Below are 22,427 nucleotides of genomic sequence, written 5' to 3' on the forward strand. Positions count from 1 at the left end.
AGCTTGGTCCTCACAGGGGTTACTCTCCGCAGGGTGACGGCGCCTCCACCGATCCAGCCTGGTTAGGGGGGCATTTTGTACCGCCACCACAGGTCACAGCTCTGAATGGACCTCCCCCGTTATTTGGGGCACACGTGGGTATTTCTGTAGAGTCCTGTTAGATGTGGAATTTCTCTTTGCAAAGTGTTATTACGCTTTCATGGATGCGCCCCCGAATTTTCTCTGGGACCTCCATCCGCTTCATTGGGAATTTGATTAAAATTGCATTAAATCTTAGCTTTGCCCCGATGGCCAGAAATTTTTGTTTTTTGCTTTTCCCCACCCCTCGCTGTAGTTTCAAATAAATGTGAATTTTTAAAAATTGCATTAAATCCATAAGCTGTTTTGGAATCGATTGACATCTTTATAATATTGAGTTTTCCAATCTAGGTATATTATTTATTTATTCATGTGCATGTTTACAGAGACTGCATCACAGTTATTAACCGTGGAAGGCCTATGGACATCTTTCCGTGGGTTTATTTCTAGTATTTGGTGTTTGTTATTGCCTGACATTTTATTTATCTTTTTTATGTTTTTTTCTGCCTGACATTTTAGACAGTATTTAAAATTTTACTTTAAAATCTGTGTCCTGGGAGTTCCCGTTGTGCCTCAGAGGTAAGGAACCCAACTGGCATCCATTGAGATGCAGTTTTTGATCCCTGGCCTTGCTCAGTGGGTTGCGGTGAGCTGCGGTGTAGGTCCCCGATGCGGCTGGGGACCCCACGGTGCTGTGGCAGTGGCTCGGATTTGACCCCCAGCCTGGGAATTTCCACGTGCTGCAAGTGCGGCCTTAAAAAGCAAATAAATAAATAATGAAATAAAATAAAAATACAATCTGTGTCCTGTCTTAAGATTCAGTTGATATATTTATTTTGTATTCAGGGAGCTGGCTCGACTTTTAAAAAAAATTCTGGGGGTTCCCGTCGTGGCACAGTGGTTAACGAATCCGACTAGGAACCATGAGGTTGCAGGTTCGGTCCCTGCCCTTGCTCAGTGGGTTAACGATCCGGCGTTGCCGTGAGCTGTGGTGTAGGTTGCAGACGCGGCTCAGATCCCGTGTTGCTGTGGCTCTGGCGTAGGCCGGTGGCTACAGCACCGATTCAACCCCTAGCCTGGGAACCTCCATATGCCGCGGGAGCGGCCCAAGAAATAGCAACAACAACAACAACAAAAAAGACAAAAAGAGAAAAAAAAAATTCTGGAGTTCCCGTCGTGGCGCAGTGGTTAACGAATCCGACTAGGAACCATGAGGTTGCGGGTTCGGTCCCTGTCCTTGCTCAGTGGGTTAAAGGATCCGGCCTTGCCGTGAGCTGTGGTGTAGGTCACAGACGCGGCTCGGATCCCACGTTGCTGTGGCTCTGGTGTAGGCCGGCGGCTACAGCTCTGATTAAACCCCTAGCCTGGGAACCTCCATATGCCGTGGGAGCGGCGCAAGAAATGGCAAAAAGACAAAAAATAAATAAATAAATAAATAAAAATTTAAAAATTCTATAATTTATCTGCCCTATAATTTATCTGGACATTGTTTTGGGTTTGATAATTTGAAAATTCATAAACGTGATGGTTATCTTAGAAACACTGTTTCCCACGGAGGGCTACCCCTCCTTTGGTTTGGCCCAAACAGTGGGGAATATTTATTTCTCCTAGCTTCTCGGCCGCTCTGTCTCCCATTAACCTCTCCCTCTACCGCCCCGCTGTGGCGGCCCCGGCCCCTGAGTCTCCCCGCAGCCCATTCTCTGACCCTGTCCTGGACCCCTTGAGCAAATCCTCTTAGACCAGGACGTACTCCGCAGAGCAGAGAGAGAATTAGATCAGATCTGGGAGGGGGGCACACGTGTGGTGGGTTCTGGAGGCTGCGGGGGGCGGGGGGGGGGGGGAAGAAAGCGGGGGAGACACTGCCGGGATATAATGAAAGCCCCTCCTGCTTATGTGGTAGATCCTGGTGGGACAACAAAACCACGGCAACCCATCCCATTCAAACCCTGAGTGGTCGGGAGGGCAGGGGGGATCTAGTGTTCCATCTGTTCCAGGAGAGGGAGCAGAGGTGAGGAAGTCCCGTGGGCATTCTGGGGCCAGGGGAGGAAGGGATAAAGTTTAGATTGACCCGGGGCAGTGGGGAGAGAGGGTGGTGGCTAGGGATCCCACATCCCCCCCCCCTTTCTTTTGCCTTTCCTGTGGCAAGTGGGAGTTCCTGAGACCAGGGATGGACCTGGAGCCACAGCTGTAACCAGAGCCGCAACAGTGACAGTACCCAGATCCTTTATCTCTAGGCCACCTGGGAACGCCATTCCTGTCCACGTGTCACTTAGGCCATTTTTCTTTTTAGGAGGGCCTATAATGAACAACGTTTTAAAAATTCAGTTTCCAATTATATTTTGCCACTATATTGCAGTACAATTCATTTGTGTGGGTTGATCTTAAGTCCTACAATTTTGCTCATTAGATCTAGGTGGGGGTTTTTTTGTTGTTTTTTTTTTTTTTGATTCTATGATGTCTGCAAATAAGGACAATTTTCTTTCTTTCTTTTTTTTTTTTAGGGGCTGCACCTGTGGCATATGGAGGTTCCCGGGCTAGGGGTCGCATTGGAGCTGCCACTGCCAGCATACACCACAGCCACAGCAACACTGGATCTGCAGATCATGGCAACGCCGGATCCTTAACTCATGCGGGCCAGGGATTGAACCTGCATCCTCATGGATACGAGTTGGGTTCTTAAACTGCTGAGCCACAACGGAAACTCCAGGACAGTTTTATTTCTATTTTTCCAAGCTGTGTGACTTTTCTTGCCTTTTTCGCATTGACTACGAGTTCTAGCACACTAGTACACGGAGCGCTGATAAACATCCTTGTCTGGTTCCCGTCTTAGAGAGAAAGCGTTGCCGTATTATTAAGCATGATATTAGTCATAAGCGTTTTCCCTTATTAGGCATAGAAAGTCTTTTCTTAGTTTGCTGAAAGTTTTTTTTTTTTTTTTTTTAAATCAAGAATGTATGTTGAGGGCAGGAGCTCCTGTTGTGGCGCACAGGGATGAATCCGACTAGTATCCATGAGGACGTGGGTTCGATTCCTGGCCTCGCTGAGTGGGTGGGGGATCCAGTGTTGCTGGGAGCTGTGGTGTAGGACCCAGATATGGCTCAGATCTGGCTCAGCTGTGGCTGTGGTGGTGGCCGGCAGTGGAAACTCTTGATTCCACCCCTAGGCTGGGAACTTCCGTATGCCTCGGGTTTGGTCCTAAAAAGCAAAACACATAATATAACTGGGTCACCATGCTGTACAGTAGAAAATTGACAGAACACTCTAAACCAGCTACAATGGAAAAAAAATTAAAAATCGTTACATTAAAAAAAAACCCACAATGTATATTGAGGGAGTTCCCATTGTGGCTTAGCAGAAACTAACCCAACAAATATCCATAAGGATGTGGGTTCGATCCTTGGCCTCGCTCAGTGGGTTAAGGATCTGGCGTTGCTATGGGTCGAGGCATAGGTCATAGATGGGGCTTGGATTCTGCGTTGCTATGGCTGTGACGTCGGCTGGTAGCTGCAGCTCTGATTTGACTCCTAGCCAGGGAACTTCAAAAGTGGCCCTTAAAAGAAAAAGAAAATCCTGGGATGTCGCACAGTGAATTAGGGTGCCCTGAACATTTTAAAACCATCCGGTCATCAAAGATGCAGAGACTCGATCACTCAAAGCTCCAGGATGAAACAACAGGTTTTTGTGTAATTAGCCCCCATCATTCACATGTGCAAGGACAGGTGAGCGAATATCAATATCCATAGACGATCGGGAAGTTTGTGAACATTATTGCCATGGGAACAGCTCTTGAGGAAGATCTGCCATCTTCTCCTGGAATAGTTTATCAAAGGCTTCGGCTTGGGCCACCGTGAAGTAATTTTTCCAGTCCCCAGGAATGCCTGACAAACATAACATAAAGACACAGATCAGGTCTAGGGGTCCGTCTCAAACCCCCAATACTTAGCCTCCTGGATCTATTCCTTCTGTCGTCTTGACATGGAAATCACAGCTCATACAGCAGATTGTCTAATGGTTCATTGGTGAGCTTTTATACTGCCTGGCAGGTGCACCCGTTTGCACTTCTGCCTGCTTGGAAACAAACTCCCACATTCTCCCCCATCCCGACTCACCTTGTACATAATTCATCAGCAATAATGGGATTCTATTTTCTTTTTCTTTTTTCTTTTCTTTTTTTTATATGTGTGTGTCTTTTTAGGGCCACACCACAGCATATGGGAGTTCCCAGGCCAGGGGTGGAATCAGAGCTGTAGCTGCTGGCCGACACCACAGCCACAGCAATGCCAGATCCGAGCTGTGTCTGCGACATACAGCACAACTCACGGAAACGCTGGGTCCTTAACCCACTGAGTGAGAACAGGGATTGAACCCTCATCCTCATGGATCCTAGTCGGGTTGGTTACTGCTGAGCCGCAGTGGGAACTCCAGGAATGCACTATTAATATGTCTGTTTTACAGACCAAAAAATGACCTGGGGAAGTTAGAGTTAGAAGTTGATGGACGTAGATTTGAAGCCAAAGATTTTGACTCCAGAAGCTATACTCTTAATTAAATGATGTTATTATTTTATGTTATATGCAACAGCAATACGTATGACTTTATCAACTCAAAGAATACATTAAATTAATAACATGATAATCGTATCTACATTAACAATATGCATATATAAATTACATTCTTTTATCTGTATTGAGGCATTATAACGGAATGTTTACTCAGGAGTTCCCATTGTGCCCCAGTGAAAACAAATCCAACTGGTAACCATGAGGTTGCAGGTTCAATTCCTGGCCTTGCTCAAGAAGAGGGGTTAAGGATCTGGCATTGCTGTGGCTGTGGCACAGGCCAGCAGCTGTAGCTCCGATGTGACCCCGAGCCTGGGAACCCCATATGCCGTGAGCATGGCCCTAAAAAGCAAAAAAAAAAAAAAAAAGAAGAAGAACGTTTAGTCAATGATTGGTGCCCTATAAACTGCCACTTTACTTTCATGCTTGTTATGATCTTCATTATTTGAACAGTTTTTAATATTATTGATGTCTTGGGCTCGTGTATTATCCATAACACACTTGACTTTTAGAAGCCAGAGGTACCAGCATCTTTGTAACTTCACTATGGCCACTGCCTCTCAAACACTGGTTGAGATGAAAGAATTCAATGTGGCTATGAAGGTGCCTCAAGCTCTAAATCCTACCTCTTCTCCAAATCGGATGTATCTTTCAGATGTAAATTTCTGTTTATGTGTCTCCTTAGTCCTTCTCCCTTTAAAAATCTCCCCAAACTCTTGTGTCTTGGTTTTCTAGAGCTGCTGTAACAAGGTACCAAAGACTAGGAGGCTTAAACAACAAAAAGGCGAGTTCCCGTCGTGGCTCAGTGGAAGCGAACCCAACTAGTATCCAGGAGGATGCAGGTTCGATCCCTGGCCCCACTCAGTGAGTTAAGGATCCGGCGCTGCCAAGAGCTGTGGTGTAGGTTGCAGACAAGGCTCGGATCCCGCGTTGCTGGAGCTGTGGTGTCGGCCAGCGGCTGTAGCTCCGATTCAACCCCTACCCTGGGAACCTCCATATGCCCGGCAGGGGCGGGGGTGGGGGACCTAAAAAAAAAAAAAAAAAAGATCAAAATACATTTGCTCCATTCCAACTGCCCTGGAGTCTTAACCCATTCTCATATCCTCTGAGAGATTTGGAAAGCAGAGTATTTTCTTTACCTTTTCTCAAAAGACATCCAGTGTCCTCAAGATGCAAACCCTTCAGGAGGGAAAAATTGGACATGTTGTTTTCTTTCATGACCTGGAAGGAGCTGTTTTCGACGACCGAGCTCAGTTCCTCGGGTTCTAGCTTCTTCCCCAGGAACTGGCAGATTTTCTCTACGGCGCTTCTCGTGTCCTTGGGGGAGAGAAAATAAGAGAGCATGTGGCAGAGGAAGGAGGCGGCCACGGAGAGGAGGAGGGGGGATCGCAGGAGGGAGGGGGGAGAGGAAAGAGACAAGCAATGGACAGAAGGGGGAAAGGATGGAGTTGGATGGGACGAGGGGGAAGGAAAGAAAAAGGCCAAGAAGAAGGACCACAAAGTGAAAGAGAGAAGGCGTCTCAAGGATTCCCCCGGATAATCGCACTCAGGACCCCTCTCGAGTAAAACACTGCATTTTCTTTTCCTTTCTTTTTTTTCTTTTTCTTTCTTTTCTTTTCTTTCCTTTCTTCCTTCCTCCCTCCCTCCCTCCCTTCCTTCCTTCCTTTCTTTCTCTCTCTCTTTCTTTCCTTCCTTCTCTTTTTAGGGCCCCACCTGCAGCATATGGAGGTTCCTAGGCTAGGGGTCCAATCAGAGCTGCAAGCTGCCGGTCTACACCCCAGTCACAGCAACGCCAGATCCAAGCCGAGTCTGTGACCTACACCACAGCTCCTGGCAAGGCTGGATCCTTAACCCACGATCTAGGCCAGGGATCGAACCCACAACCTCATGGATACTAGTCGCGTTCGTTACAACGGAGTGACAACTCCAAACACTGCGTTTTCGAAAGAGACCTTGGAGGGGCTTCTAGACAATTATGACAGGATTAGGGGAGGAGAGGTCCAGGGAGAACTGGAAAAAATGCAAGGAATTGATTTCAAACCTTGGCTATTCGTTCAAGGAATATTGTTTTTCATAAGTAACATTTGAATAACACAGTAGAATTTTACCATATATTCTTGTATATTTTTGTTTGTTTTTTCCTTTTTTGGCTGCACCAGTGGCACATGGAAGTTCCTGGGCCAGGGATCAAATCTTAGCTGAATCTGAAGCAATGTCAGATCCTTAACCCACTGTGCCACAGTGGGAAAGCCTTATCATGTTATATATTATCTCAATAATTAGTACTCAGCACAGGATCCTGGGAGATTATTACAAGAAAATGGATTTTGGAGTTCCCACTGTGGTACAGTGGGTTAAGAATCCAACAGCAGCGGCTTGGGTTGCTGTGGAGGTGTGGGTTTTGTCCCCAGCCTGGCACAGTAGGTTAAAGGATCTGGTGTTGCCACAGCTGCTATGTAGGTTGCAGCTGCATCTTGGATTCAGTCCCTGGCCTGGGAACTTCTATGTGCTGTGGGTACAGCCATAAAAACAAACAAACAAACAAGATAGAAAGAAAACGGATTTTATAACCAGAAAAGATTTGTTTTGAATCACAGCCTTTCCTCGTACAGCTATATTGCCTTAAGTTTTTGTCTTTATTCCAACACACCACTGTAGAAATTACTACGATAAAAGCTCCTTTTGTGGCTTGAAAGCATCATTACAGGAAGAAAAGGAGCATATGCCTGAGGCAGTGAAACTTGTTACAAAGGGTTCCTTGGTAAAAATAATATTCTTGTGGAGGCCATGGAAGTTTGAATAGAAGAACCAGAAGAAAATGATGGCAATTGCATTTCCCTTCGGCATATGGAAGTTCCCAGGCTAGGGGGTCCAATCAGAGTGACAGCTGCTGGCCTACACCACGGCCACAGCAATGCAGGATCCAAGCGGTGTCTGTGACCTATGCTGCAGCTTGTGGCAATGTGGGATCCTTAACCCAGTGATCGAGGCCAGGGATCGAACCCACATCCTCACGGACACTATGTCGGGTTCCTAACCTGCTGAGCCACAGCGGGAACTCCCTGTTATTTTCTCTTTTGTCCAAGACGCCACTAGTAGGTAAAGTTCTTCCTACAGCTGAATCGCCTTTATTGGGTTTGAGCATCATCTGACTGCTTTCCTATCCATCCCTGGTCAGTTCAGCACGTGGCCTGAGTATAACCACACAGATTGATTTCACGAGTTCGTTTTTCTCCAGTCAGACCACCTGGAGTGTCAGACAGCTGAACCAACCCCTGGAACCAAACTTGCTTCTACTCGTCCCCCTCTTCTTTCTCAGACCCCTCCCACCACTAAGTTATCTAGAGCATCATATCACCGACTTCTAGAAATCACAGGACCAGTTGCCAGTATGAGCACAAGCTATCCTCCTCTGACTCAGTGCATGAAAAAGTCCCTTTAGGTGTTGTGAGATGGACCAAAGAATGGAGTTCCTGTTGTGGCTCAGGGGGTTAAAAACCCGACTCGTATCCATGAGGACGCAGGTTCGATCCCTGGCCTCACTCCATGCATTCAGGATTCTGCATTGCCGCAAGCTGTGGTGCAGGTCGCCGATGCAGCTCGGATCGGGCGTGGCTGTGGCTGTGGCATAGGGGGCGGCTGTGGTGTAGGCGGCAGCTGTGGCTCCAGTGTGACCCCCAGCCTGGGAACTTCCATGGGCCTCGGATGTGGCGCTACTAAGAAAACAAACCAAAAATCACGTGCAAAAAGAGAGCACAGAGCTTGTGGAGTATTCACTGGAATCAGGGCAGTGAAGACCAGGTTGCTAGGCTCCTTCCTAAAGACCATTCACAAGGCTCCACTTTGGAGAAGGTGGAACAGAGACGGAGGGAGGGGAGGGAGGCTGGAGGGAGTGGAGATGCTGGGCGGGGGGGCGGGGGGGAGTGCGAACTCGAAGAACAGCAGGTACCCGTTTCAGCTCTTCATAGCTGAGTATCAGGACGTTCTCCTTGTCTCGCATGGGCAACCAGCCACGAATGTGGTCAAACCATGACCCATAGGGCACTGCGTGGAGAGAGGCAGAGAGAATCAGTCATGAGACTACAAAGGCGGCGATCCAGATACAGCACTGATGCCTTGGTATTCTCCGATGTCATCCCTTTGCCTTTTTACAAGTCTACTTCATTCCGAGCAGGGTTTTTTTGCGTTGTACCCCTGCCCCCCAGTCGCACCTGTGGCATATGAGAGTGCCCAGGTTAGGGGTCAAATAGGAGCTGCAGCTGAGGTCTACCCTGCAGCTGGGGCAACACTGGATCCAAGCCACATCCGCAACCTACCCTGGAGCTTGCGGCAATGCTGGATCCTTAACCCACTGAGCGAGGCCAGGGATGGCATCCACACCCTCATGGATACGAGCCGGGTTCTTAATCCACTGAGCCACAGCAGGAACTCCTGGAGCAGATTCTGTGCTCAGTTTTCAAGGATCTCTAAGGAGATCCTGAGGAATGGAATTCTCGCCCCTCATCTGTTCAGCATTTAGAATGTTTGGTGGTCAGTACATTTCAAAAGCCTTTGCTTTCTTCCCACTGTCTTCTTGTCTTATTCTTTCCTGTCGTAATTATTATTCCTTTGGAAATTATCTGTCTTTCTTCTGGTTTAAGGTTTTCTTTCCCTCTTTCTTCCTTCCTCCCTCCCTCCCTCTCCTTTCTTTCTTCTTTCTTTTTCTTTCTTTTTTTTTGGTCTTTTTTTGGGGCACACCCATGGCATATGGACATTCCTAGGCGAGGGGTGGAATCAGAGCTGCCGCTGCCGGCCTACACCACAGCCACAGCCACTGTGGAATCTGAGGCGCGTCTGCGACCTGCACTGCAGCTCTTGGCAACGCTGCATCCTTAACCTACTGAGGAAGGCCAGGGATCGAACCTGCGTCCTCGTGGATGCTAGAGGCTGAGCCACGAAGGGAACGCCCAGGGGCAAGGATCTTGGGTTGCAAACTCCAGGAGTCCTGTAGGTTCCTCGCGTTGCTGGCGAGGGACTGTGTCCAGAAGAGGGGACTCCCGCCAAGCCTTTATCATCATGTATAATCAGAACTCTGCTACAAGACCCAAGGGCCAGCGCAGGGACTCTGTGGCTTAGGTCTAAGACAGTATCGCCTGGGACTTAGATTCATTCCCCAGCTTTCTTCATTTGAAGGCGGGGAAGGGTTCACACGGACCTTCTGCAGGGCTGCAGATGACGCAGGAGGTTGGTGTTAGTTGATAACGACAAGGATTTTGGTCTCAGCGATTCTTGATTGGATAATAAATAGGTCTGGATGGAATTTTTTATGGCACAAAGAAGCAAGATAGGGGCAAGTTCTATCTTCCTCCCCCACCACTCTTTTGTTGTTGTTGTTGTTGTTTTAGTTTTAATTTTAGGGCTGCACCGGCAGCATATGGAAGTTCTCGGGCTGGGGTGGACTTGGAGCTGTAGCTGCCAGTCTACACCACAGCCCGATCCAAGCTGCATCTGTGACCTGTGACCTACACCACAGCTCTCGGCAACACTGGATCCTCAACCCACTGAGGCCAAGGATGGAACCAGCATCCTCATGGATCCTAGTTGGGTTCTTAATCCACTGAGCCACAACGGGAACTCCCCCCGAACAACTATTGACTGGATTTTCCTGGATTCCTGGTGACAGCTAAAGCACAAGCCAGACGACTGTATGCACCAAATGGCAAATCAAATAAATCCGCAGCCTTGAAAAGAAGGATGTTCTCCTCACGTCTGGATTTCCACCATCTGGTTTCCCCGTTACTCTTTTTCTGAAAGAATAACCTGGAACAAAGCAGGGCTGAAGAGTTCACCCCAGTTCAGCTCTATAAAAAACATTTGGAGTTTCCATTGTGGCATGGCAGGAGCGAATTGGACTAGGAACCAGGCACGTTCAACCCCTGGCCTTGCTCAGTGGGTTAGGAATCCGGCAATGCCGTGAGCTGTGGTGTAGGTCGCAGACTTGGCTTGGATCCCGGGTTGCTGTGGCTGTGGTATAGGCCGAGAGCTACAGCTCTGATTCAACTTCTAGCCTGGGAACCTCCACATGCCTCAGGTATGGCCTTAAAAAGCAAAACAAACCAAAAAAAAGAAACATGACCTCCAAGCTTCAAAGGTTGAACACTAAAGCTGAGGGCGAGAAAACTAGGAATAGATACGTAACAGATGATTGCAACATAGCCTGGAAGCGCCAAGGAACAGGCAGGTGCAGATTCCGATAAAGAGCAGATGATACTCAGCCATATAAAAAAAAGACTAACCAACGCCATTTGCAGCAAGACTGATGGAACTGGAGATTCTCATACTCAATGAAGTATGCCAGAAAGATAAAAGACAAATACCATAGCATATCACTTACTTGTGGAGTTGAAAATAGGGCCCAGGGAGTTCCCATTGTAGCTCAGCAGAAACAAATCTGACTAGTAGCCATGAGGATGTGGGTTTGATCCCTGGCCTCGCTCACTGGGTTAAGGATCCAGCATTGCCATATGCTGTGGTGTAGGTGTCAGATGCTGCTTGGACCCTGTGTTGCTGTGGCTGTGGCTATGGCTGTGGCTGGCAGCTCTAGCTCCAATGGGACACCTGGCAGGTATGTAGATTTAGAAAATTTGGATTCTGATGGTGATGGACCCTAATACCTATGCCTCGGTGAGATGTAGAGACATCAAGTTGAGTTTAAAAAAGAAAAAAAAGTATGCATACATGTATGGGTAACTTGGTCCCCATGCTGTACAGCGGGGAAAAAAAAAAAAACAACAAAGAAAAAAGAAAAAAGATCTGATAAAAGACTGTGGCAACCCCTCGCTTCCATATTTTATGGTCACTCACCATTTCCTTGGGTGAACCATTCAAAATATTGTTCCAGTGATTCTGGTCTCTTAAATAAATTTGTAGACTTCCAGAAAAAATAACCAGACACGATAATATCTCTGGGATTTCTGATGACGTAAATCATCTGAAAGAGAAACATCAGGCAATGAAAAATCAATACAGTCCCTTCCCAACCTTCTTGATTTTCATGAAAGTGGAGAAAAACCAATTCCTAGAAAATGCCCATTAAATATCAATGGATTCTTTCAATAAACTAGTTATTGCCTCCATTAATCAAATGCATATATTTTAAAGTTCCTACGAACCAGTCACTGAGATGAAACTAAGCATATTCCAGAGGAAGAGGAAAGCATTGTCTTTGCCTTGGGGATATTATAGTTTATTCGTAGTGGGAAGAGCAATGGAAAATTTTTTTTATATGTGAGTGATATTATATTTATGTCCTATAGTTTAAAGATTACTAATAGGAGATTAGATTAACAAACTATAATCTATAGTGGCTAACCTTATAGACACTGAGCAATACATATCCATCCACACATACAACATCATGAGCAACTCTCAGGGACATTAGTGTTGGGGGATTTCATGGAGAAGGCGTGATTTTTGACCCATGGACTTGACCCATGTTGCCCCTTCTGTCCTTGGAATGGATGCACCATCTGCCTTCCCTGCACTGGCGGGTACCCAAGGACACAGCCTTGAGATAGTAATGTGGTGTGAGACTCTCTGGTTTGTGTAGGTGACCGAAGCCAATGAAAGCCTCTATATAAACTTTGACGATTGTGTGGGCAGGTGCAGAAAGCTATTCGTCTTGTGGTTGCCTAAGAGAAGCCTCATAAGGAAGTTCCCTTGCTTATTAAACCTGCTATCCACCAATTGCACACGGCCACCTCTTCTTTTGGTCTCCTCCTGCCCTCTGCACTCGGGGGGACCAGTTTCAGATCACACCCGGCAAACTTCCGGGGACCTTGGGAACCAACAGTTATGTCGAGTGCCCGATGTTCAGAGAGTGTGTGTCTATGAAGTTCAAGAGCAAGCAAAACTAATCGATGGAGTTCAAAGTCTGGGGAGTGGTCCTCTCTGCAAGGGGGCGTTGCTGGGGGAGGTGCATGAGGAAACTTCCTGGGGAAGCAGAGATGTTCTACATTTGGATCTGGAAGGCAGTTAGCTCGTTGTGCACATATGTAAAGATTCACCAAGCTAATACCTAAGATTAGTGTGTGCATGTGCATGCATGTGTGTGTGCACACGTGGGTACGCACACACACACATGCAAGAACACTTGGCATGTGAACATCTGAGTCATGTTCTGCACCAGCTTTTTTTCTTTGTGACATTATTCTAGACCCCATCTCTCTCTAGGTCTCAGCTTCCCCACACAGGTATTTAACAAACACCAATGAATCACCTGTAAATTGATGCATTATTTGGTTCCCAGGCTAGGGGTCGAATCAGAGCTGTAGCTGTGGGCCTACATCACAGCCACAGCAACACAGGCTCCAAGCCACGTCTGCCACCTGCACCACAGCTCACAGCAACACCAGATCCTTAACCCACTGAGCGAGGCCAGGAATTGAACCTGCGTCCTCATGGATGCTAGTCTGATTCGTTAACCGCTGAGCCACGATGGGAGCTCCCTATACGGGCAACTCTATTTGGTGCCTCTACTGAAGTGGCGGGAGACATGTACTGAATTAAGATTGGCTAATTAATTTTTAGCGCAACAAAGGGGGGGGATTGCAGATACACACTTAAAAATTCTAGTTGGGGGAGTTCCCGTCGTGGCGCAGTGGTTAACAAATCCGACTAGGAACCATGGGGTTGCAGGTTCAATCCCTGGCCTTGCTCAGTGGGTTAAGGATCCGGGATTGCTGTGAGCTGTGGTGTAGGTCGAAGACACGGCTCGGATCTGGCGTTGCTGTGGCTCTGGCGTAGACCAGAGGCTACAGCTCCGATTAGACCCCTAGCCTGGGAACTCCATATGCCTCAGGAGCGGCCCTAGACAAAGCAAAAAGACAAAACAAAAACAAAATATTCTTGTTGGGCTCGAAACGTGGTTTTCTAAGATCGTGGCATCATTGTTTCACTTTGTTTACTTTTGGCTAGTATAAGCTGTGGAATGATCTACACCTTCTGCTGAGTATGGATCATGGCATCACCAAATACAGAATCTCAGGCTCCAATACCTACCTACTGAATACACCCGCACTGCAACCAGATCGCCAGGCGATGCCTAGGCCAATGAAAGCTTGAGAAGCATTCACCAAACCTGTCTCAATTATTGTGAGCTGACCTTGGCCTTGGACTTGAAGAAAGCCTTGGGGAAGAGTTGGATGGGGAGGTGGGAACTGATGAGGCGTGGGCCTTCCTTGTTCTTGAGATTTTCATACCCAGAGATACTCTCTAGCCAGGGCGAGCGATCCCAGTTGGGTACAGACTGGATCCACTTGGTATCCCCCTTGGAGAGAATCAGGCAGATGATTTCAACCATCCAGTTGGTTCCTGGGTCCGGAAAGACACATTATGGTCAGGCATCGTAATCTGACTTTTAAAAAGTTGTGAATAAAATATACAGCACAAAAAATGTGCCGCCTTAACCATTTTCAAGTGTACAGCTCAGTAGTATTAAGTATATTTACCTTGTCAAGCGATCAATCTCCAGGACGGTTTCGTCTTGCAAAACTGAAACTCTGGGAGTTCCCCTTGTGGCTCTGTGGAAATGAACCTGATAGCATCCAACAGGATGCGGGTTCCATCTCTGGCTTTGCTCAGTGGGTTAAAGATCCGGCATTGCGGTGAGCTGTGGTGGAGGTCGCAGATGCTGCTCAGATCCCACGTTGCTGTGGCTGTGGTGTAGCCCGGCGGTGGTACAGCCCCTAGGCTGGTAACCTCCATATGCTGCAGGTTTGGCCCTAAAGAGCAAAACAAACAAAGAAAAAACAAAAGGCAAAACTGCAACTCTGCACCCCTTTAAACAACAACTCTCCATGAGCCCCTTCCCTGCCAGTCCTGGAAACCATTCTATTTTCTGCTTCTCATTTCTAATTTCCGACACCTCACTTAAGCAGACTCATACAGTGACTGGCTTATTTCACTTAGGATAACGTCTTCAGAGTCCACACAAGCTATAGTGTATGTCAGAACTTCATTCCTTTTTAAGGCTGAATAGTATTCTATTTTATGCATAAGCCACGTTTTGTTCATTCATTCATTTGTCAATGGACATTTGAGTTGCTTCTACCTTTTGTCTATTGGCTTAAATGCTTCTTTTTTTAGCCTTGCTGTGGCACCTGGGCCACAGCAGCAACCTGAGCCAATGCAGCAACAATGCTAGATCCTTAACCTACAGTGCCACAAGGGAACTTCTTGCTTAAATCCTGGAAGCGCTGAGTTCCCCTTGTGGCTCAGTGGGCTAAGGACCCAACATTGTCTCTGTGAGGATGCAGGTTCAATCCCTGGCTTCACACAGTGGGTTAAAGGATCCAACTGCGAGGCGTGTTGCAAGTGTGGCTCTGAACCAAAAGAGAAAAAACAAAAAACAAAAAACCCTTTGAACGTGTTCCCATTGCCCCTGAGTCCTTTGTTTGTTTGATTTGGTTTTGTTTTTGCTTTTTAGGGCCAAATCTGCAGCAGATGGAAGTTCCCAGGCTAGGGGTCCAATCGGAGCCTGTCTACACCACAGCCACAGCAATGCCAAATCCAAGCTGCATCTTCAACCTACACCACAGCTCGCGGCAACGCCGGGACCTTAACCCATTGAGCGAGGCCAGGGTTCGAACCTGTGTCCTCAAGAATGCTAGTCAGATACCTTTCCACTGAGCCAAGACAGGAACCCCTCCCAGTGCATTTTGTTTTGTTTTGTTTTCTTTCGGGGCCACCCCTCAGTGTACAGCGTCCCCTAGCCAGGGATCAGATCCGAGCCACAGCTGTGACCTGCACGGCAGCTGTGACAAACAGCCAGATCCTTAAGCCACCTTGCGGGGCAGGGGATGGACAGCACCCCAGCCTTCCAGAGACACTGCAGGTCCCATCGCATCCCGGTGGGCACTCCCCGACTCCCACTGCTCCCCCTGCCCCCGACGCCACCCCCTGCAGTAGCCCCCCGCCCCCCAATGCATTGCCGGCATCTGGAAAGCATTGCATTTGTCTACGGAGCGAAGGCGTGACATAGCCACAGCCTGTCTCAATGTCTGATCCTGCTTCCTTACCTGATTTGGGAAAAGTCAGTATTAAAACATCTTCCTCTTTAAATGTAAATTCCTCCCTCACCTCTTGCAGCATTTCAGGCGAGAGAATCTGTTTAGGAAAAGATATCCCTTCAAACCGCACCTCCTCTTCTGTCATGATGCTGAGTTCTTTGCGCCTCGTGGGAGCGTTTCAGCTGTCATTACTGCTGGACTGGGAGCTCCGTTTTTAGTAACGATACAATAATCATTAACCCCTCTCAATGTGCTGAAGGGTGTGCCAGCTAAGACAAATGGATGGCCACAAGACCGATGGCATTGAGCAAGCCTCAAGTCATGCAGAAACAGTGTGAACTTGGGAACGGGAACCAGGAATTTTCTAACAAGCCCAGGGATGTAGAAATATGGCAAATTAAAAACATATTTCAGGGAGTTCACGTCATGGCTCAGATTTTTGGAAATGAATCTGACTAGCATCCATGTGGACACAGGTTTGATCCCTGGCCTCGCTTAGTGGGTGAAGGATCTGGCATTGCTGGGAGCTGCGGTGTAGGTCACAGACGCAGCTCGGATCTGGGGTGGCTGTGGCTGTGACCTAGGCCAGTGGCCACAGCTCCCATTTGACCTCTAGCCTGGGAACCTCCATATGCGGCGGTACAGCTTTAAAAAATTTTTTTTAGGCCTTCCCGTGGTGTCTCAGTGCCAACAAACCTGATGAGTATCCATGAGGATGTAGGTTTGATCCCTGGCCTCGTTCCGTGGGTTAAGCATCTGGCGTTGCCGTGAGCTGTGGTGCAGATCGCAGATGAGGCTTGGATCTGGCGTGGCTATGGCTATGGCTGTGGCCAAGGCCGGCAGCTGCAGTTCTGATTCGGCCCCTGGCCTGGGAACCTCCATTTGTCATGGGTGCGGCCCTAAAAAGCAAAAAAAAAAAAAAAAAAGAAAAGAAAAAGAAAATCTTTGTTTGCTTACAGGAAACTCCCTGAGCAGGCCCATCGGTGAACGGCTGCAGGAAAGGAGAAATGAACACACCCCATCTGGAGGGCAACCAGAACCAGATTTTTTCGACTTTAGGCCCTGCCCTTTCAGCATCAAAGAAGCCTGAATTCTAACTCAGTCAAGGTGGTTCCTTGGGACACAGGTGCCCTCTCTCCTTGGTCTGCTGGCTCCTGCCAGTCTGGGTTCTTTGGGCTCGTGGTCAGCATGTGATCAGCAGGCGCCCCGTGGGTGAGAGGCTTCGTTTCCTCCGAGCACCTGACAGATGTGCGTTAGGTGGTCCTGCATGTTCTTTCAGGAGGAACTGGGACTGCATCCCCATTGAACAATTTGCTTGTCCTTGTTCCTGCCTTCCTTCGCTTCCCTAACAAGTAATCACTTGAGTCTGCTTTTTGGAATGTGGGAAGTCTGAGTTCCCACTGTGGCAGAAACAAACCTGAAAACGATTCCTTAAAAACGAACCCCCCCCCAAAAAAAAAGAAAGAAAAGAAACTGGGGACGTGAAAAGGCTTTTGTACACAGGAGGCTCTACAGTGTCCCGCTTGGTTTCATGCTCTTAAATTTACAGAGGTCAATTTTTTTCCCTGCTTTCCTGCTTTTTAGGGCCACTGGTGTGGCCTATGGAGATTCCCCGGCTAGGGGTTCAATCGGAGCAGCAGCTGCCGGCCTACACCACAGCCACCGCCACGCCAGATCTGAGCTGTCACTGTGACCTACACCACAGCTCATGGCAACGCCAGGTCCTGAACCCACTGAATGTGCCAGGGATGGAGCCCACATCCTCATGGGATCCTAGTGGGGCTCTTTACTGCAGAGCCACTAACCTTTTAGGAAGTTAGTTTTGTGCCCCAGTAGGTGTCAATCTTAGAGAATGTTCCATGTGCCCTTGAAAAGAATGTATATTCTGTTTTTTTTTTTTTTTTTTTTTTTTTTTGAGTAGTGTTCTGAAAATATCAAGTCTAACTGTTCTGTTGTGTGATTTAGGATTTCTGTGGCCTTGTTTATTTTCTGCCTAGAGAATCAGTCCTTTGATGTGAGGGGGGTGTTAACATCTCCTGCTGTTATTGTAGCCCCATCATTTCTTCCTTTTGTGTTTGTTAGTATTTGTTGTATGTATTGACTGCTCCTCTTTTAGGGACATAGATATTTATGAAATTGATCCTTTTATCCCTACTCAGTTTCAGTACCTCATTTTCTTTCTATTTCTCAGTCCTGGAGTTCCCGTCGTGGCGCAGTGTTTAACGAACCCGACTAGGAACTATGAGGTTGAAGGTTCGATCCCTGGCCTCGCTCCATGGGTTAAGGATCCGGCGTGGCCGTGAGCTGTGGTGTATTTCTCAGTCCCGAGGCACACACCAACAGGACAAGAAAGGGACTAAAGTTTTAGAGAAGTTAACCATAAACTCAACAGGGGAGCTTGGTTTTAGGGGGACTTTTTTTGCCTGCACCTGTGGCATGTGGAGCTTCCTGGACCAGGGATGGAACCCACACCATGGCGGCAACCCAGCTGCTGCAGTGACAAAGCTGGGTCCTTAACCCACTGAGACACAGAGGAACTCCTAGGGGGATCTGACTTCATAAAGGACCCCCTGGAGTTCCCGTCGTGGTGCAGCAGAAACACATCCGACTAGGAAGCATGAGGTTGCAGGTTGGAGCTCTGGCCTTACTCAGTGGGTGAAGCATCTAGCGTTGCCCTGAGCTGTGGTGTAGGTCGCAGACGTGGCTTGGATCTGGTGTTGCTATGGCTGTGGTGTAGGCCGGCAGGTGCAGCTCGGATTAGATCCTTATCCTGGGCACCTCCATATGACACGGGTATGGCCCTAAAAAGCCAAAAAAAAAAAAAAAGAAGGACCCCCTGTTGGCACCTCCAGTGTTAAAGGACCCTAAACAAGTGTGCTCTGTTTACCCAAGTTAGAAAGAAAAATTTTAAAGCTGGAAAGAAAATTGCACTGAAATACCTGCTCAGCAATCACTTGGGGCAACAGGAAAATGAATAAACCAGGTTAAAGGCTGACTAAAGGTCCTGAGTCACTGTGCTTGATTCCTTGCTGAGGATCTCAAGTCTTTTACACAGAGATGGATAAAATGCCTGAGGGAGAAAAAGGAAATTTTCTGGAATTCCTGGTAAGACCAAGACTTGTTGATGGAGTCTTAATGGAAACTAAAGGTAAAAGTATAAGAGTTGATAGAATTGAGGTGAAAATTCATAACTGGTACATATATTTTGTCTTTTTAGGGCTGCACCTGAGGCACACGGAGGTTCCCAGGCTAAGGGTCTCATCAGAGCTATAACTGCCAGGGTACACCACAGCCACACGGATCTGAGCTGGGTCTGCGACCTGCACCCAAGCTCATGGCAACGCTAGATCCTTAAGCCACTGAGCAAGGCCAGGGATGGAACTTGTGTCCTTGTGGCTGCTAGCTGGATTTGTTACCACTGAGCCCGAGACAGGAACTCCCAACCCCTGACGTATTTGACCAGGCTTGATCTAAGACGGTTACCTCTCTTTAGCCTAATTATATTAATGGATAGACATTATGTCCAGTCCTACAATAATCTTTTGATGTTCAACTACATTTTTTTTTCCCCCCAGCAAAAACCTTGTATATATCCTGGCTCCTTGCTCACCTCTTCAGAGCAGTTCCTCAGGCTGTCTCCCAGGCTATAGTCATCAGTAAGTTCCTCGAATTAAACTTAACTTGCAACCTTTAGATTGGGCATTTTTCTTGACTGTCCCAAAGGCTAGCACTGAGAGTATGTGATATTCAAGCCGACACATTTATTTTTTTTATTAAAAATTTTTTTCTGGCTTTTTTAGGGTTGCAGGTGCAGCACAAGGCAGTTCCCGGGCTAGGGGTCCCATCAGAGCTGCAGCTGCCAGCTTACGCCACAGCCACAGCAACATGGGATCCTTAACCCACTGAGCGAGGCCAGGGATCGAACTTGGGTCCTCACGGATACGAGTCGGATTTGTTACTGCTGAGCCACAAAGGGTACTCCAAGCTGACACTAATTTATTATTTTACCAGATAAAGTAAATGACACACGTGTGCTTCTGAGACAGAGACCTGCAACAGATTCTGTCCCTGGTGTCCCTGAGCTCGTGGGCAGTAGGGGAGAAGGCAGGCTCTCTCAAAGTAGTGGATGGAAACATTGAAGAGCACAAGGAGGCCCTTGGAGGACCCCCAAGCCTGTGAGAGAGATTCAAGGACTTGACCAAGCCCTTAAACCTCAGTCTGAGCACCGTGAACATTTGGGACCGAATCATTATTTGCGGTGGGGTCCGTCCTGGGCACAGCAGCGTGTTTAGCAGCATTTCCCGACTCTTGCCACTAGATGGCAGTAGTACCCCTTCCCCCATTTGTGACCCCCCAAAAATGTTCAAATGGTCCCCTGGTTGAGAACCAGGGTCTCAGATGAAGGGATGTGAGAGCTGATAGTCTCAAGAAAGAGGACAAGTTATCCAGACAAAGGGGGGAGCTCCTGTGAGACTGAGGCAGTGAGAAAGGACAGACTATGACCTGCAAGTATATTTTCCACCTGTGCTGTCTTCCAAAGGGACACATATTTTCATAATTCTCTTTAGTTCTTTCCAATCCTAAAAGTACTCACAGGATGGCAACAGCAAGAATGCAAACAACAACAGCAACAATAGCAAGGTATTGCTCTCCTTGTCCATGAGTCTGTTTCTGTTTCATAGGTAGGTTCATGTGTGTCTTATTTCATTTCATTTCATTTCATTCTATTTCTTGGCCTCCCCTGGCATGTGGAGTTCCCGGGCCAGGGATCAGATTTGAGCCACAGTTGTGACCTACGCTGTAGCTGCCAGTACAGCCATGCTGGGTCAACTGGGCCAGGCTAGGGATCGAAACTGCGTCCTGGTGCTGCAGAGACACCAACAATCACGTGGAACCACAATGAGAGCTCCTTTTATTTTTTAATTTTTTAAAAAAAATTTTGGCCATTCCTGCAGCACATGGAATTTCCTGGGCCAGGGATTGAACCCAGGAACAGAAGTGACCTAAGCCACTGCAGCAACAATGCCAGATCCTTAACCCACTGCACCACAAGAGAACTTCAATTTGCATCATATTTTATTTATTTATTTATTTATTTATTTATTTATTTATTTTACGGCAATACCTTCCACATATGGAAATTCCTGGGCTAGGGGCTGAATCTGAGCTGCAGCTGCCAGCTTACCCTGGAGCCACAGCCACGCCAGAACCTAGCCATATCTGTGACCTACACCATAGCTTGCAGTGGCAACACTCGATCTTTAACCCACTGAGAGAGGCCAGGGATTCAACCTGCTCCTTCATGGCTATTAGACGGGATCTTAACCCGCTGAGCCACCAGGGCAACTCCTGTGTCATATTTTAGATTCCACATATAAGTGATATCATATGGTATTTGTCTTTCTCTTTCTGACTGACTTCACTCAGTATGAGAATCGCTAGTTGCATCCATGTTGCTGCAAATGAAATTCGTTCATTTTTTATGACTGAGTAATATTCCATTGTACATATGCACCACATCTTCTTTATCCATGTATCTGTTGATGGACATTTAGGTTGTTTCCATGTCTTGGCTGTTGCGAATGGTGCTGCTATGAACTTAGGGGGGCGTGCATCTTTTTGAATTATAATTTTCTCTGGATAGATGGCCAGGAGTGGGATTGCTGGATCACGTGGTCCCTCTCTCCTTAGTTTTCGGAGGAACCTCTGTACTGTTCCCCATTGCAACCGTGCTCATTTACATTCGCATCAGCAGTGTAGGGGGTTGTATGTGTGGCCTCCTCATGAATTTTATTTTTTCCAAGGAGCCCTTTGTAACAATTTTTGCTACCTCAAGTACATGCTCCCACGTCTTCCTGTATTCATGCTCATAAGCCACAAAATGGGAGTTCCCGCTGTGGTTCAGCAGGTCAAGAACCTGACTAATATCCATGAGGATGTGCCTTCCCTCCCTGGTCTCCCTCAGTGGGTTGAGGATCCAGCATTGCCACAAGCTGTGGCATAAGTCACAGGTGTGGCTTGGATCCCGAGTTGCTGTGGCTGGGGTGTAGACTGGTGGCTACAGCTCCAATTCCATCCCTAGCCTGGGAACCTCCATGTTGCAGGTGGGGCCCTAAAAAAATATATAAAAAGTAAAAGATTGCAACATCAAATCCTCCCTGAGTTTCCAACCTTCTGACCTGCCTTTGGACTTGTAGCCAAATTGCATGAGTCAATTCCTTGAAACCAGTCAGTCCATCAGTCTCTGGCTGGTTCTGCTTCTCTGGAGAACCCTGACACATTGCCCCTCACCCGATGCCCAGGTTACCCCTCTGGCCCTTTCATTCATCTGCCATTCAGTGAATGATCTGAACACTTACTGTGTGTTGGGTCCTATTTGGTCCAATGATTCCTCTACCATTTAGGCTTAGACGCAACTCAAGACAGTGGACAGTGTCCAGGTCTCCCTGGTGGGAGCTTGGATTCCAGGCTATCAAAAAAAAAAATTTTTTTTTTTTAATTCCAGGAAGGGAGCTCACTAACCAGCAAATTCTCAACCTCCAGTTCTGTATAACCCTCTAAGCACCGCAAATGACACTTTCTGAGATAACATACTTTTGAGATTAAGTGCTCAATTAACGAGTTCTCTTAATATTATCAGGAGTTCTAATCTTAATCTCTTAATGCTTTCATTATCAGAAAGTCTTTTTTTTTTTTTTTTTTGGCTGTGCCGGTGGCATGCAGAAATTCCGGGGGCCAGGGA

The 22,427-nt window shown here is 47.4% G+C and overlaps 1 protein-coding gene across 3 annotated transcripts; it reads right to left on the reverse strand.

Annotated features, from left to right (window-relative positions):
• Positions 1–3,735: 3,735 nt before the first annotated feature.
• On the reverse strand, positions 3,736–22,105 carry SULT2A1 (sulfotransferase family 2A member 1). Of its 3 annotated transcripts, none has more exons than XM_047793256.1 (6): positions 22,045–22,105; positions 13,780–13,988; positions 11,481–11,607; positions 8,587–8,681; positions 5,777–5,954; positions 3,736–3,956 (listed from the first exon to the last, which is right to left on the reverse strand). In XM_047793256.1, the coding sequence occupies exons 2-6, from the start codon at positions 13,975–13,977 to the stop codon at positions 3,844–3,846; spliced, it is 711 nt and encodes a 236-aa protein (XP_047649212.1). In that variant the 5' UTR covers positions 13,978–13,988; positions 22,045–22,105; the 3' UTR covers positions 3,736–3,843. The 3 variants fall into 3 exon arrangements, with proteins under 3 accessions (XP_047649212.1, XP_047649211.1, XP_047649213.1); XM_047793255.1 differs by lacking the exon at positions 22,045–22,105 and adding an exon at positions 15,695–16,056; XM_047793257.1 differs by lacking the exon at positions 22,045–22,105 and adding an exon at positions 15,756–15,815.
• Between the last annotated feature and the right edge of the window lie 322 nt (positions 22,106–22,427).

The sequence above is a fragment of the Phacochoerus africanus genome, chromosome 8 (assembly GCF_016906955.1).
Source record: "Phacochoerus africanus isolate WHEZ1 chromosome 8, ROS_Pafr_v1, whole genome shotgun sequence".
In the NCBI taxonomy this organism is placed as follows: domain Eukaryota; kingdom Metazoa; phylum Chordata; class Mammalia; order Artiodactyla; family Suidae; genus Phacochoerus; species Phacochoerus africanus.